We start from the raw sequence: 12,992 nt of genomic DNA, 5'->3' as shown, positions 1-12,992 counted from the left end.
TTTAACTCTCCCTTGGCAGAGAGACAGACGAGGACAATCCTCCTTCCCCAGACAGAAGACTTCTGTGTCTCTATTTAATGAAATGGCATTACTGCTAATGTTGCTCAGCCAATCAGGAAGCAATGCAGCAGTCATGTGACACTTGGGATAGATATCCCATCTCATAAAGTGCTTTTACACCACAGCACGCCCGATGAGAGCAATATCATCACATTTATGAGAAAATAATGATTTCTCCACCGAATTTATGAGCATCTTGTATAAAAAAAAAGCATTCATATGAATTATATCCGTATGAAGGAAGAAGAGGAAGAAGATGGGGAAAAAAAACACTTCCTTTAATTTGTTTTTCCCCTCAAGGGAATTAATACAGGTCCGTAATATCAGCCATAAAAGTCAATCTTGTCGACAAAGAATAGGCCAATTAGTTGAGCTACGAAGAGATGAAACAGAGGAATCAAAGGAGATCAATAAGGTAGATTCACTCCTGCTCTGCAACTGCAAATCAATACAGGCTGCTCTGAGAGATGGACGTGATTAGAGATCACCAAGTCACAGCTAACCTGCACATAATCAAGAGCTAAACTTTCATAACTGCTGCAACTTGCTGGGAACAGATTTAAATGAGGTAATATTGTTCTTCAAGTTCACAAATGACACAAATCTATGTATTGGTACATCTACCTATATCTATCTTACTATCTACATCAAACAAGAGATAGCAATGACAAATACCAAAGTGGCCCCCACCTCTAAAACCATTTCCTTTTTGGGGGGCAGTCTTGTTGTTGCCTGTCCAGTGTACCAGGTGCCACTTTGGTGAAATTGATTCACAGTGATTGTTTTTGATGCATTTTTGGCATTTTTCATATTAAAAAAATCATAGCGAACAACGCATAGTTCAATATGATAACTCTGCTACAAAGACAAATAGTTCAGTGACATTTCTAATTTAAGTGACTATTGGCCTCCTAAATTTTGAGTTCAGCACCCATGCACCTTTGTTTTTGGCCAAGAGGCACAATACCATTTCTGTTTTTGTTAAACCTGTACTGTTCGTTTAGCAATGCAGTGGTGCTACTTGGTAAATCTGCACTTAAAAAAAAGAACAAACAAGAAAAACAATAAAAGTAGTATCGATAACACCCTTCTCCACCTCTTGGATCTCGCGATATGGCAGCCTCGCTTCTGTCAGTCTGCCCCAGGGCAGCTGTGGCTACAACTGTAGCTTGCCTCCACCAGTGTGTGAATGTGAGAGTGAATGAATAGTGGAATTGTAAAGCGCTTTGAGGGCACTATATAAATGCAATCCATTATAATTGCTCTTCAAATGGTGCATGATAAATATCCTTGAGCTGACAATGCACAATGAGCAGTAGCACACTGTGGTCAGCTCAGCCAGAGAAGAGAGAAAGAAATTCCTCCCAACCAAGTAAAGCACCAATTCATTACAAACTGTCAGATTTATATTACTTTACATTTTGTTTTTACTCTCAAAACCATTTCTAAATTTGTACTTTAGTAAGCGCGACTCAAAACTAGTAGCCAGTTTTTCTACAGAATTTGAGCTAATCAGTATTAATCACACTGACTTTGATAGATTTTTCTAATTGTTTGCAAACCTTTGCAAACAGGCAAAGAGGTAAAGACCCTACAATAATACAGGAAAAAAGAGAAAACCCCATCAATCAGATGAGGAAACACTTGGCGACATGGGGAAGGAAAAACTCAGTTCTAACAGGAACCTGTTAACCTGAGCAGAACTAGGCTCTGGGAGGGGGAGTCATTTGTTCCTAGACCCATACACACTTTAATCATTGCTTCCAAGTCTATACTTTAACAAGGCAATGATTGTAAATGACCTTGGTAAATATTACATTATATGCATGAGATTAGTAAACAGTAAAATACGACATATGCAAATATGTCGCATTTTAATTTTTTGTTGTATAATATGACAACAAAGAATTTCAACCAATATTTTTACAAATGATTCGTTATATCTATTATATCGTGTTTTCAACTCTGTTAGCCACTAGTTAGTATTCGACTGCAATATGAAAGCTTCAGACAAGAAATTTCACAGTCATCACAACATCTTTTTTACACTTTCATTATCCTATTCTTGAACTTTTCTAGATTTTCTCTCTGCGGATGACAGTGAATCTTGGGATTAGCATCCTTGCTCTTGCTTGGTGCCTTGAGTTTTAATGTCAAAATATTCCAACATTTTGTTTAAAGTTTCTAATTATCCGGTATTCCAAGTATAATTTTATTCTCGACAGAGCGGCAAAGCTCATTAACCACATATATACAGTAAATAAGACACTTAAACTTCCATAATAAGAAGAAAATATATTCAAGCACACTTGTGTGGAATCCAATCAAAATGTCTCATTAGAATGATTTCAGTTTAATGGCTTCCCATAAAAATTGATCAATTAAACACTGTCATCAAACAAACTGCGTCACATCCATCATGCCGGCCGATATCCAAATATGAATAAGTAGCGACCTGACGTATCAGCGAAGCAATTAATCAGCGTAACCCAATGAGGTGACGTTCTTTTGCCAGGGTTCAGACAGCTTCACTTAAGTCCACTCGTTTGCTCACTGCTGAATGAAGAGGTGAAACTGAGCTATTATAATGTAATTATGATGCCAGCTTCCATTGTTGAGAGTAAAGCGAGGTTCCCTGGCGATAGTGCAGGACCTGTGGCTCCCTCTGTCTGCTGCGAGTCCCACTACTTGTCATCAAATCATCCACACCTGTCAAACACAAGTTCTTTGCTCTGCGCTTCTAGACCCTAAACCACCTTCCCCCCACTCCTGCCCGCTCAACATCTGTCCCATGGGTCTGGGCTCTCATCCAATCACACACGGCATAAATCCATAACTTTAGCTCTCCCCTCGGCCCCCAGGAAAACACAATAAACTGCACTCATCTTTTATGCATGATTTTCTCTGTCTCTGTAGCTAGCTTCGCTCTCGGTGCGTATCAATCATCACGGGGACGCTGCGGGGCAGGGAGACAGAGACGGAGAGAAAGAGCGATGGCGGGTGGGAAGTATACATGGTTGCACAACAAGGCAAAATGAAGAGTCCAGTTTCTTTATCCACTGACTTGGATTTCTATTTCAATCTCATCTGCCTCTATCCTTTCCTCTCCTCCTTCCTTCCTCGTCTGCCCTTTCCTCCACCTCCTCAAGGCGCCCTTTGCAGGGAAAAAAACTAAACAAAAAAAACACACACACATATACACACGCTTGTGAAATGAAACTGACCAAATCACCTCTCACTGTGCATCTGTAGCTGCAAGTTAACAGACACATGTTGGTATTTTTAAGAAACACCTTCTCCCTTGGACTCAAGGGAGTGAGGGTTGAGGGCACTGCTTTCCCCTCCCACACAGTACATACACACAGGCTGAGAAGATGAGAAGATGTGTAAAGGCGATCTACATGGGCTTCATTGGCATGCTAACATATACACAACCAGAGCACAGCTGTCTCATCGCGGGAGAGGCCAGCAGTTGGGCTTGAAATAAAATGGGCAGTTTGAAAGAAAAAGAAAAAAAAAGAACAGCTCCTCGTAGCTGCAGAACATTACTGGTTAGGGGTTGGATAATATTTCTATTTTTAGAGCACATTATTTCAGCCTTTTTTTTTCCAGACGTAGGTAGAAATTACGAGAATTAAAGCAGAGTTACAAAACAACATGAGCTAAATGAAGCGATGAATACTCATGCAACCTACTGTACAAGAGGAACAAGAATTATATTGGGAATTTTTACTTTCATAATTCCATCCATCCATCCATTTTCATCCGCTTTGTCCGGGGCCGGGTCGCGGGGGCAGCATTATTTATTTATTTATTTAATTTTTTGTACTGGAAATTACAAAGTGAACATAGACATAATATATATGTCTACATATATCGACAGCTAAGTATCACAAAAGTCAACCCACCTTAATGTTTATACTGTAAGGTGCCACCAAATGAATTTTTAAACCCTTACTGAGCCAATGAATCCCCTGGGAACATCGTTTTTACCCTTAACCTTGCAATATTTCTCATCCATCTGTTCACACGCATGCACACACAAACACACAAACACACACACAATGGCAGAGGACTTGCTATACATACTACTGACCTCATGCTAGGAGCAAAGCAGTGTCTTGCACAAGGACACTTGATTTTAAAGGCGAAGCCTGTAATTGGTTGCCAACCCGCTTCCTCACCTGAGCCGATATTAATGTTTCTATAACATCATAAAACATAGCTGTATTAATAAGTAAATTCACCAAAAAGCTAAACATATTAGTGACTGCCTCTGCTTTTTAGAATTTGAAATAAAAAACACATTTTTGACATGCAGTTTATTTAGCTTCATTACACAGCAAAATCCGAAGTGTTGATGTGAGTTAAAATTACTGGTGTTAAAAATTTCGAGTTGAAAAGTGTTGGTTTGAGAGTTACAGTAACACTAACGGTGCTGAAAAAGCTCTGTAGCCGGAGTTATTTCAAAGAGTCAATACTATAACACTCATTTGGAGTTGATTTCCACATCCGGGTTTTTCGCGCTCATGGGCATGAGGAGTCCGCCAGAAGTTTGCTGTCAAGATCGAGGAGGTTGTTCAGGTAAGAACTATACAACAAGACCTATGTTATTTTATCATTATTAAATATTGTAACTAACTAGCCTATAACATTATTTATCAGAAGCATGCAATATTTTCCTAATGTGGAGTGTATTCATCTGCGGTAAGAGATGGGATTCGTTAGCTTAGGTAGCTAAACTATCCTCTATAACAAGTTAATATTGCAGCGAAAATAAATGCGTGCTTAATATAATTCTCAATTCTAGTTAGTTCTAATGTCATAAGAGAAATGCTTTCCAGTGTTCAATGCTTATTAAATGAAACGAGGGAGGAGTTAGCTATCCTCTGGATATGTTAAATGTAATGTTAAAATTTGAATTTGTGGTAGCCTAGCTGGCAGCTAAGACAAATGCGTTTAGCCCACTGCTTTTAAGGGAAGCGAACATTCGCCTCAGAAATATCCTATTTAAAAGTGAACTAAACAATCACATGGAGACGTTCAAGTCAAGTTTTGGAAAGCGTCAAGATAGGCTAATTACACGTGCTACCAGCGAGTTTAGCAGTAGCCTAGCCTACAAATCTTTGAAGTGGCAGGGGGTTATGGAATTCTGTTAGATGTTAGTGACCAAGCAAGGCGCGCTGTGTTTGTGCATGGATTGCTTGCTAACGGTTAGGATATATCATACATGTTGTAGTAGGGCTGCTCAATTAATCGAATTTTAATCACGATTACGATCTGGGCTTTCAACGATCATTAAAAATGACTGAGCCGATTATTAGCCCCTCCCTCGTGCTTTACTCTCGCGCTGCTCCGTGTGGCAAATCGAGCGCACCTCTCTGCATTTCGAACACGTGTCACAACAATTAAGAGGACCCGAGGGAAGCTCGGAAAGCTAAGCAGAAGTTATTTGGAGAGGAGAGTGACTGCCGTTGGTTGAAAAGAGAGGTAAAAAAAACTTCAGGGGTGTGGAAACATTATGGGTTCACGGAGTCAGACGTGGATCAAGTAGACATAGTGTGTAAACTTTGCTACAGTGTTGTAGCTGCACCACAGAGCAACACTGCAACGTTCACTAAACATAGATGTTTACATTTTTCATTTATTTTTTATATTGCAAACATTTGCACTGTTATCAGTATTTGCACACTATTTTATATTATTTTTTGACAATCTTTAAAGTCATTATTCAATACATTGTTATTGTTAAATAAATATCGTCAAATAATCGAGATCTCAATTTCAGTGAAAATAATCGTGATTATCATTTTTGCCATAATCGAGCAGCCCTATGTTGTAGTAGGCCTAATCTAAGGGAACATTTTCCCCTTTTCTACAGTTTTAGTGAAATAGGCTACCATCCAGTGTTTAAGACAAAGCGGTATAACGACTGAGGGTCGTTGACGTCGCCTCCACTGATAATCCTAGCATGTCGTGTCACAAAACAACCACCACAAAGTAGCAACTAGCCAGACGGCTGTGCATGTGTCAGAAACTCCCGATATAAATGTAAGACTTGCACTCATTAATTTACAGTATAAGGGATATTTGTTGTCATAAGTGAAAGCGTGATGAAGGCAGGTGTGCGTTCAACAGGAAATTTTATGTGGATTATCATCCTGACATGGTTTAAACAGAGATGCTTTTCCCCAAGTAGGCTACAGCGATTTACTCGCAACATAGCAGAACTAAGTATCTAGCCTGCGTGCAGACGAGAAGATCGCCGTTGTCGTCTTATAAACATGTGGATGGGTGGATAATTCATTGGATGCTATTTCTGTGTACCCAAGTTCAGCTATTTTAGTGCGCAGGGGGAAGCCAAATTATGTTCCTGAGGTTGAAGTGGTCTGTCACCCCTTCACAGATCATCACACAATGTATAGCCTAATATTTTCTTAAAGTTGTCCGGATTTGTTGCCACTTAAGCTATGGTTTAAATATATGGTAAAAAATATTCTGTGCCCCCTTCTCTCCACCAGGTGCTGTTGTAAGACATGTTGCTGAAAGTGAAATACCTCAATGTAAAGAAGTACATTAAATTGCACGCAGGATTCACTTATCTAGAATTCATCAGTGAAGGTAAGATAACCTGGCAGAACAAAATTTGTTGCACATGTATCAGTTCATCATGTTTGCATCTCATCTATTTAAAAAACGAATTAAATGTTAACACATTTTATTTTAATGTGTGACATTAAAAACAGTACAGAGCAGTAGGCCTAGGCCTATATTGTTGCTGCAGACTTGTCTAATTTAACCATTTTAAAGACAGGTAAAACAGCTGTTAATAAATATTAGCTAAATAAAAAAGTCAAAATTAGTTTTTAAAAAAGTTTTTCAGGCGTTTTAGGTGACATTATGCTTATCTTTTTGTAAAGCCAAAACCAAGTTTGGACTTCCGGATGCTGCTGACCTTGATATTTTCGATGAAACTGACACAGCTGTCGAAGAAGACATTTTTCTGGAGTTACTGGAGGCCCAACCAGACCTATGCCTGACAATACGTGAAAAGATTTCAGATGAAGGTAAATGTTATCATAACTTAAATTTTCAGAGTATAGCCCACTCAATGTAGAGCCAAGTTCTTTTGCTCTTGATGCAGATGACATTGACCTGTCTTCATGCAATATACATGACAGTGGACAGGGCTGGGTCATATTTGTATAGAATGTTGTCTGAACATGAACATTGAAATTGTGTTATTAATGGCATTGTGGAGTAGCCTAAAGAAAGTTAACCAAATCATCTCTCCCAAAGATTTTTGTCCTTTAGCTCATTCCACACCATCCTCCTCGGATACATTATCTTCCCTCACGGACACTATATCACTTTCATCAAGTGACAGTGACCTCAGGGAAAAGGGCATTCCTGCAGGCCGCAGTAGATCCAGCAAAGACAGTTCTGCACCAAATGTTTCTGTGTCAGAGGCTGCAAAAGAGGTAATTGAGAACAGAAAATGTCTTTTGTATTTTTGAGTTGACACCATTTATACTGTAGATTGTTATACAAATTGAAATTCAAAACATGGTGGTTCCCAACTTGCCCTGTATGAAAAAATGTTAGTAGAAGTTAGTGCTTCTTGCTAGATATGTCTTTCACAGGTTTGTTGACATTCCTCTAAACTTTCACCTTTACTGACAAACAAGTTTTTATTGTTATTATTTTCCCTTTTATATGAGCAGATGGTTAAAAATGCCTTGACTAGGAAACCTGGTGGAGAGGAAATTCTTGAAGAATACAATGCCGAAAATTCACTGAGCCACCGCACCCGGCGGCAGCTTGTTAACATATTGGCAAGTGATATGACTGAGAGACATGGGTAAGAGTAATAGTACCTAATAAAAAAAGTAAAGATGGGCCATATGGAATATTCTTGTAATGTATACTGCAGTAAAGACACATACTTCTGATTTAACATTGTCAATTGTATTTCCTCTATAGCAGAATTCCCTCCCGTAAGCAAAAGGAGAAATATGCCCTTGGAATAATTACACTCTTTCCCTCATTGAAGGATCCATTTTCTCCAAACGGCTATGTAAGTCATGCAGTGATTGTAAAACAGCACATTATTTAGTTTTCATCATGGAATAATTACATCAGCTAAATGATTTAAAAGAAAAATCTTAATTCCTCTTTCGTAATAACTATTGTCATAAAACTGTATTGAAATTGTGGATGTTGTTTAACATGTATTGCACCTGTTACATGATAATAGTCCTTGGGTTTCTTTTTGCTGAATCTGCAAAGTCTGTAAGATCGCATTTGATGTTTATTTTTCATCTATGTTTAAATGTGACAGGAGCATTTCTACGACGGAGTGAAAGGCACTGGATATGTAGCGTGGCGCCTCAAAACCATGTCCAGGTCTACAACCAAACGGCCAGTGAAGGAAGTCCCAGTGCATCAAGAACAAGGGCCTAAGCGCAGAAGATTAGCAACCACATTGCCTCAGCAACTTGATGGAGATGCCTGCAAGGAGGCCATCTCATTTCTTGTTCACTCTCCTGATGAAGCAAGTGTATTTCAGAAGATGAAAATGACGTTCCAACATCGCCAGGATCTGGTGCATGATCCACAAAGAACTGCAGATGTCTTCAAAACATTTCCACGCTTTTTGGATGTCAAAGGACTAGTAAGTCAAATCACTTGATATTTTCAACTGTTAATCCTTTTTTTTTTGTTTTGCTGATGTGGATGGCAACAGTAAAAGATGTGATCATTGGTCATCCCAGTCAGGCTATATCCCATATTGGTCAAAATCACATTGCAATGTAAACAATGTTGAGCACTGTCTTTATGTCCTGTGTGTATGATGAACAGGTCAATCAAGACTTCCTGCTGCTGTTTGGTGCTGAAACAGCCACCAAGTTGCTTGAGAAGTGGGACATGTCATTCAAGCCAAAGGTTATTAAAGAAGCCAAACAGCTGACTCAGTCAACTGACCTGTGTCGTTTGATAAAAGCTGCTGAGAAACCAACAGAGAGTGATGTAAATGGTAGGCGTCGCACCATGCTTGTTTGATTTTAATAATATTTATTTTTACCTGTCATTTTGAAATTGTTTTATAAATTCAACCATACACAGACTGGGACAGTGACATGGCCTCTCTGCTGCTACTCCTTCAACTTTTGCCACCCACAGCTGGACGAAAGAGGAGAACCAAAATAAGTCCAACTGATGCAGCACACAAAATGGTGCACTTTCACAAGGTAAATATGTTGTCTCACTTTTTAAAATCCTACAAAACACTTTTTCAGTTTTTGCACTTTTTAGTTTTCCTCTCCATGAAGTATGTGTCTTAGTATTTTGTAATAAGTTAGCAAGGCACATAATGTCAAACTGAATGAATGGTTCATACTCAGCAAGTATAAGCTAGGCCTATATGTCAATATCTCATTTGTTTTTAGTCATGCTGCAGCATTGATGAACACTTGCAAGCAAGAGATGGTAAACAACCATACATCCTCGCTGTTGGTCGAACCCAGAACAGCATTGACACCTTCTACATCGCAGTGGACAAACAGCTCATCCCCTGCCAAGCCACCAGCTCACTCAGTGCTTTTGATGAACTTTTCAAATCCCACTACGTGTTCAACTTATCTTACGACGAGTCACTGGTTCATCTCTACAGTTTTGTGCAGACCACCATATTCAACATTGATGCCACCTCAACAGATGAGTCACCACGTGTTCGTGAGTTGCGTGCCAAAATGTTGAATGAGAACCATGTTTAAATGTTTTATCTGTCAAACTCTGCATAGCACCAGTCAGGCTTTGATAAGTCATTTGCGACTAGGTCACAGTTTTTATCCAAGCACCAAATTTAAGTTGGCTTGTTCACAAGATGGTTGCAGCCGTCAGTTCACTACATATTCTGGTTTAAAAAAACATTTAAATAGTGTTCATGATGAAGATTGTTGTCAAAGTGGTGATGCAGAACCCTCAGAGTCATTTCAAGCTGATTTTGACAGATTACAAGATACAGACATAGCAGTTGCAGGAACAAGTGTTACTCAGAGCCTAGAGGTTGGGTGTTCTGAAAACAATGGGTCAGGTCAAAGAATTAAAAAAAATTCTGAAGCAATTTGCACTAAAATTATTGGTAAACTCAATGGTAGTGGTTTGGCAAATAGTTTTGTGTCATCACTTGTTTGTGATTTGGAAGATTTTGCTGATGGACTGCACTGTGAGTTTAAACATAAAGTACTGAACGTTGTGCCAACAGAAAATCCTGTTAGATCTCCAGTGGAAAAATGTCTTGAGACTTTTGACAATCCAGTTGAGAAGTTCGACACTGAAGCTAAAAGAAAGTCATATTTCCGTGAAAAATGGGGAATTGTGGATCCAGTGGAAAAGACTTTAGGAATACGCTATGATACAAGGTTAAATAAAAAATCAGGCACTTATGACCAGGTACCAGTAAAAGACACTTTTGTGTACATTCCAATTTTGGAAACAATCAAATTTATATGTCGCAATTCTTATATTTGCGAGCTGCTTGCTAAACCATGTGTATCAAAAGAAGACAGATATGAAGACTTTTGTGATGGGAGTTACTATAAGTCTCATCCATTGTTTTCAAAACCACAGACTTCTTTGCAAATTCAGCTTTATTATGATGACTTTGAGACTGCTAATCCACTTGGTTCCAAACGTGGTGTTCACAAAGTTGGTGCAATCTATTTTGTCCTCAGAAATCTGCCTCCAAAGTTAAATTCTGCATTGATGAACATTCATTTGGTTGCATTGTTTCATGCAGAAGATGTGAAAAAATACGGCTTTGATCCTATTTTACAGCCTCTGATTGATGACATAAAGTTTTTGGAGAGCCATGGCATTGATTTACCCTTCTCATCTGAAAAGGTCCATGGCACTATATGTCAGATAACTGGGGACAACTTGGGGATGCACTCAATTTTGGGTTTTGTTGAGTCTTTCAGTGGACGTTACTTTTGTCGTTTGTGTTTAATTGCAAAACAGGATGCACAGAGTGTGTATACTGAGGATGATCCAAAGATCATCTTACGAGGGAAAGAACTTTTTGAAATGCACTGCAGTGAGTTGCAATCTGATCCTCAAAAGCTACATGTGTTTGGCTTAAGAAAGAATTCTACACTGAACACTCTTCAGTTCTTTCATGTTTGCCAGAACTTTTCCTTGGACATTATGCATGATATTCTCGAAGGGGTAGCACAATATGAGATAAAGTTACTGTTGGAATATCTGTCAGACAATTTTCTGCCGAAACCTGCTCTTTTGTCACGGATCTATGCTTTTGACTATGGCTACTTGGAGAGCAAAAATCGTCCAACAAGGGTGAACTTAGACAGTAGTGGTAATAGTATAGGTCTTAACTCCATTCAGACTCTTTGTCTGATAAGAAACATTCCTTTAATTTTTGGTGATATTGTGCCAGAAGGAAATCAGAACTGGACTATGCTATTGCTATTGTTGCAAATAATTAACATCATATTCTCTCCATCTGTTACACATGGCATGACTGTGCTTCTAAAACATTTAACAATGGAACATCATGACTTGTTCAAATTGTTGTATCCAGGTAGGAACATGATTCCCAAACACCACTTTATGTTGCACTACCCAACTTGCATCAGAAAAATTGGGCCATTATTGCATGTATGGAGCATGAGAGGTGAGGCTAAACATAGGGTGTTCAAAGACACCCTTAAGAACTTTAAGAACATCACAGTGTCACTTGCCAAAAAACATCAAACATCCATAGCATACAAGTGGGAGACATGTCCTTTAAGCCATGTTGAGTATGGGCCCTTGAAATCATTTGATGTTGATAGTGAGGAAAATAGTGAAATGATCTCCCTAGGCTTGCCTGCTGTTGCAGAAGAGGCTTTCGCTGCTAATTGGGTTAACATTAATGGGACTGAGTACAGAACAGGATTGGTCATTTGTTGTGGTTCTGAACATGAGATGCCGGTGTTTTGCAGAATAAAAACAATAGTTTTGGTCAATAGTCACACCTACTTCATAGTTCAGAAGCTTGTGGTTGAAAATTTCAGTGAACATTGCCATGCTTATAAAGTGTTTGAAACGGATGAAAAAGATGTTGTTAAAGCAGACTGTATTGAAATATACAAGCCCTTTGATTTGCAAAGTGCTTATGGTGATGATGATGGTCTGTACATTGTGCCATTATTTTTGTTGTGAACGTATGCTGTATGGTGCTTGGAATTTAATATTTATTAAAATGCTTATGTGACCAATTTTATGTTTTCTCCTTTTATCCTGTAAAGGGACTTAACAAGGACTTTCACTGAATGTAACACAGTAGTCATACAGTAATTGCACTTTAATGCATTTTTGTATTCAGACAATTAATACAGACTAGTATTTAAAAGCTCATATATGTCACTTTAAAGTGCCAAAATAACACTGTAAAAGTTACAGAATAACACTCTAAGTGAAAACAGTCAACACAATCCAGTGTGAAAATAAACACTTAAAAGTGTCATAAATAACACCATAGTTGTTGTGTAGTAACACCCTCAGTGAAAAGAGTTAACCCAAGCCAGTGTAAAAGTGAACACTTATCAGTGTCCTAAAACAACACTATAAATGTTAGGTAGTTACACTCTGAGTGAAGACACTTCACACCATACAGAGTGAAATTTTAACACTATGGGTGTTATATTTTTAACACTACAATGGAGTTAAAATAATAACACTTTGCAAAGTGTTACTTTAACTCTAAACCAGTGAGAATTATATAAACACTGGAAAAGTGTTAACTTTAACACTATAGGAGTTGAATTAACACTGGAGATTTTGCTGTGTAAGGTGGATGTTGCACGCTGGTGTTACAGAATTCTCACTAGTCAAACTTTGGCACAGGAGAAACTGGATTAGGTTAATGG

General features: G+C 38.5%; 1 protein-coding gene across 4 annotated transcripts; it reads left to right on the top strand.

Annotated features, from left to right (window-relative positions):
• The first annotated feature begins 4,398 nt into the window (after nt 1–4,398).
• LOC308400081 (uncharacterized protein) lies at nt 4,399–12,364 on the top strand. 4 transcript variants are annotated; one of them, XM_080887581.1, is made up of 10 exons: nt 4,399–4,644; nt 6,582–6,681; nt 6,981–7,127; nt 7,360–7,541; nt 7,785–7,921; nt 8,044–8,137; nt 8,402–8,734; nt 8,923–9,097; nt 9,187–9,311; nt 9,510–12,364. In XM_080887581.1, exons 2-10 carry the CDS (start codon nt 6,597–6,599, stop codon nt 9,834–9,836), a joined length of 1,605 nt encoding a protein of 534 aa, XP_080743707.1. In that variant the 5' UTR covers nt 4,399–4,644; nt 6,582–6,596; the 3' UTR covers nt 9,837–12,364. The 4 variants fall into 4 exon arrangements, with proteins under 4 accessions (XP_080743707.1, XP_080743709.1, XP_080743708.1 ...); XM_080887582.1 differs by lacking the exon at nt 4,399–4,644 and adding an exon at nt 5,273–5,550 and having other exon boundaries at nt 8,047–8,137; XM_080887580.1 differs by lacking the exon at nt 4,399–4,644 and adding an exon at nt 5,275–5,550.
• The last annotated feature ends 628 nt before the right edge of the window (nt 12,365–12,992 follow it).

This window comes from Rhamphochromis sp. 'chilingali' (genome assembly GCF_963969265.1).
Source record: "Rhamphochromis sp. 'chilingali' genome assembly, chromosome: 7".
Lineage (NCBI taxonomy): Eukaryota > Metazoa > Chordata > Actinopteri > Cichliformes > Cichlidae > Rhamphochromis > Rhamphochromis sp. 'chilingali'.
The sequence above is the reverse complement of the archived record's forward strand: the minus strand, read 5'-3'. Positions and strand labels throughout refer to the sequence as shown.

Coding starts and splice junctions, on each gene's coding strand:
- LOC308400081 (XM_080887581.1), top strand. CDS start 6,597: ATGTTGCTGAAAGTGAAATACCTCAATGTAAAGAAGTACATTAAATTG. Junction 7,542..7,784: donor TGTCAGAGGCTGCAAAAGAG/GTAATTGAGAAC, acceptor TTATATGAGCAG/ATGGTTAAAAATGCCTTGAC. Junction 8,138..8,401: donor CATTTTCTCCAAACGGCTAT/GTAAGTCATGCA, acceptor TAAATGTGACAG/GAGCATTTCTACGACGGAGT.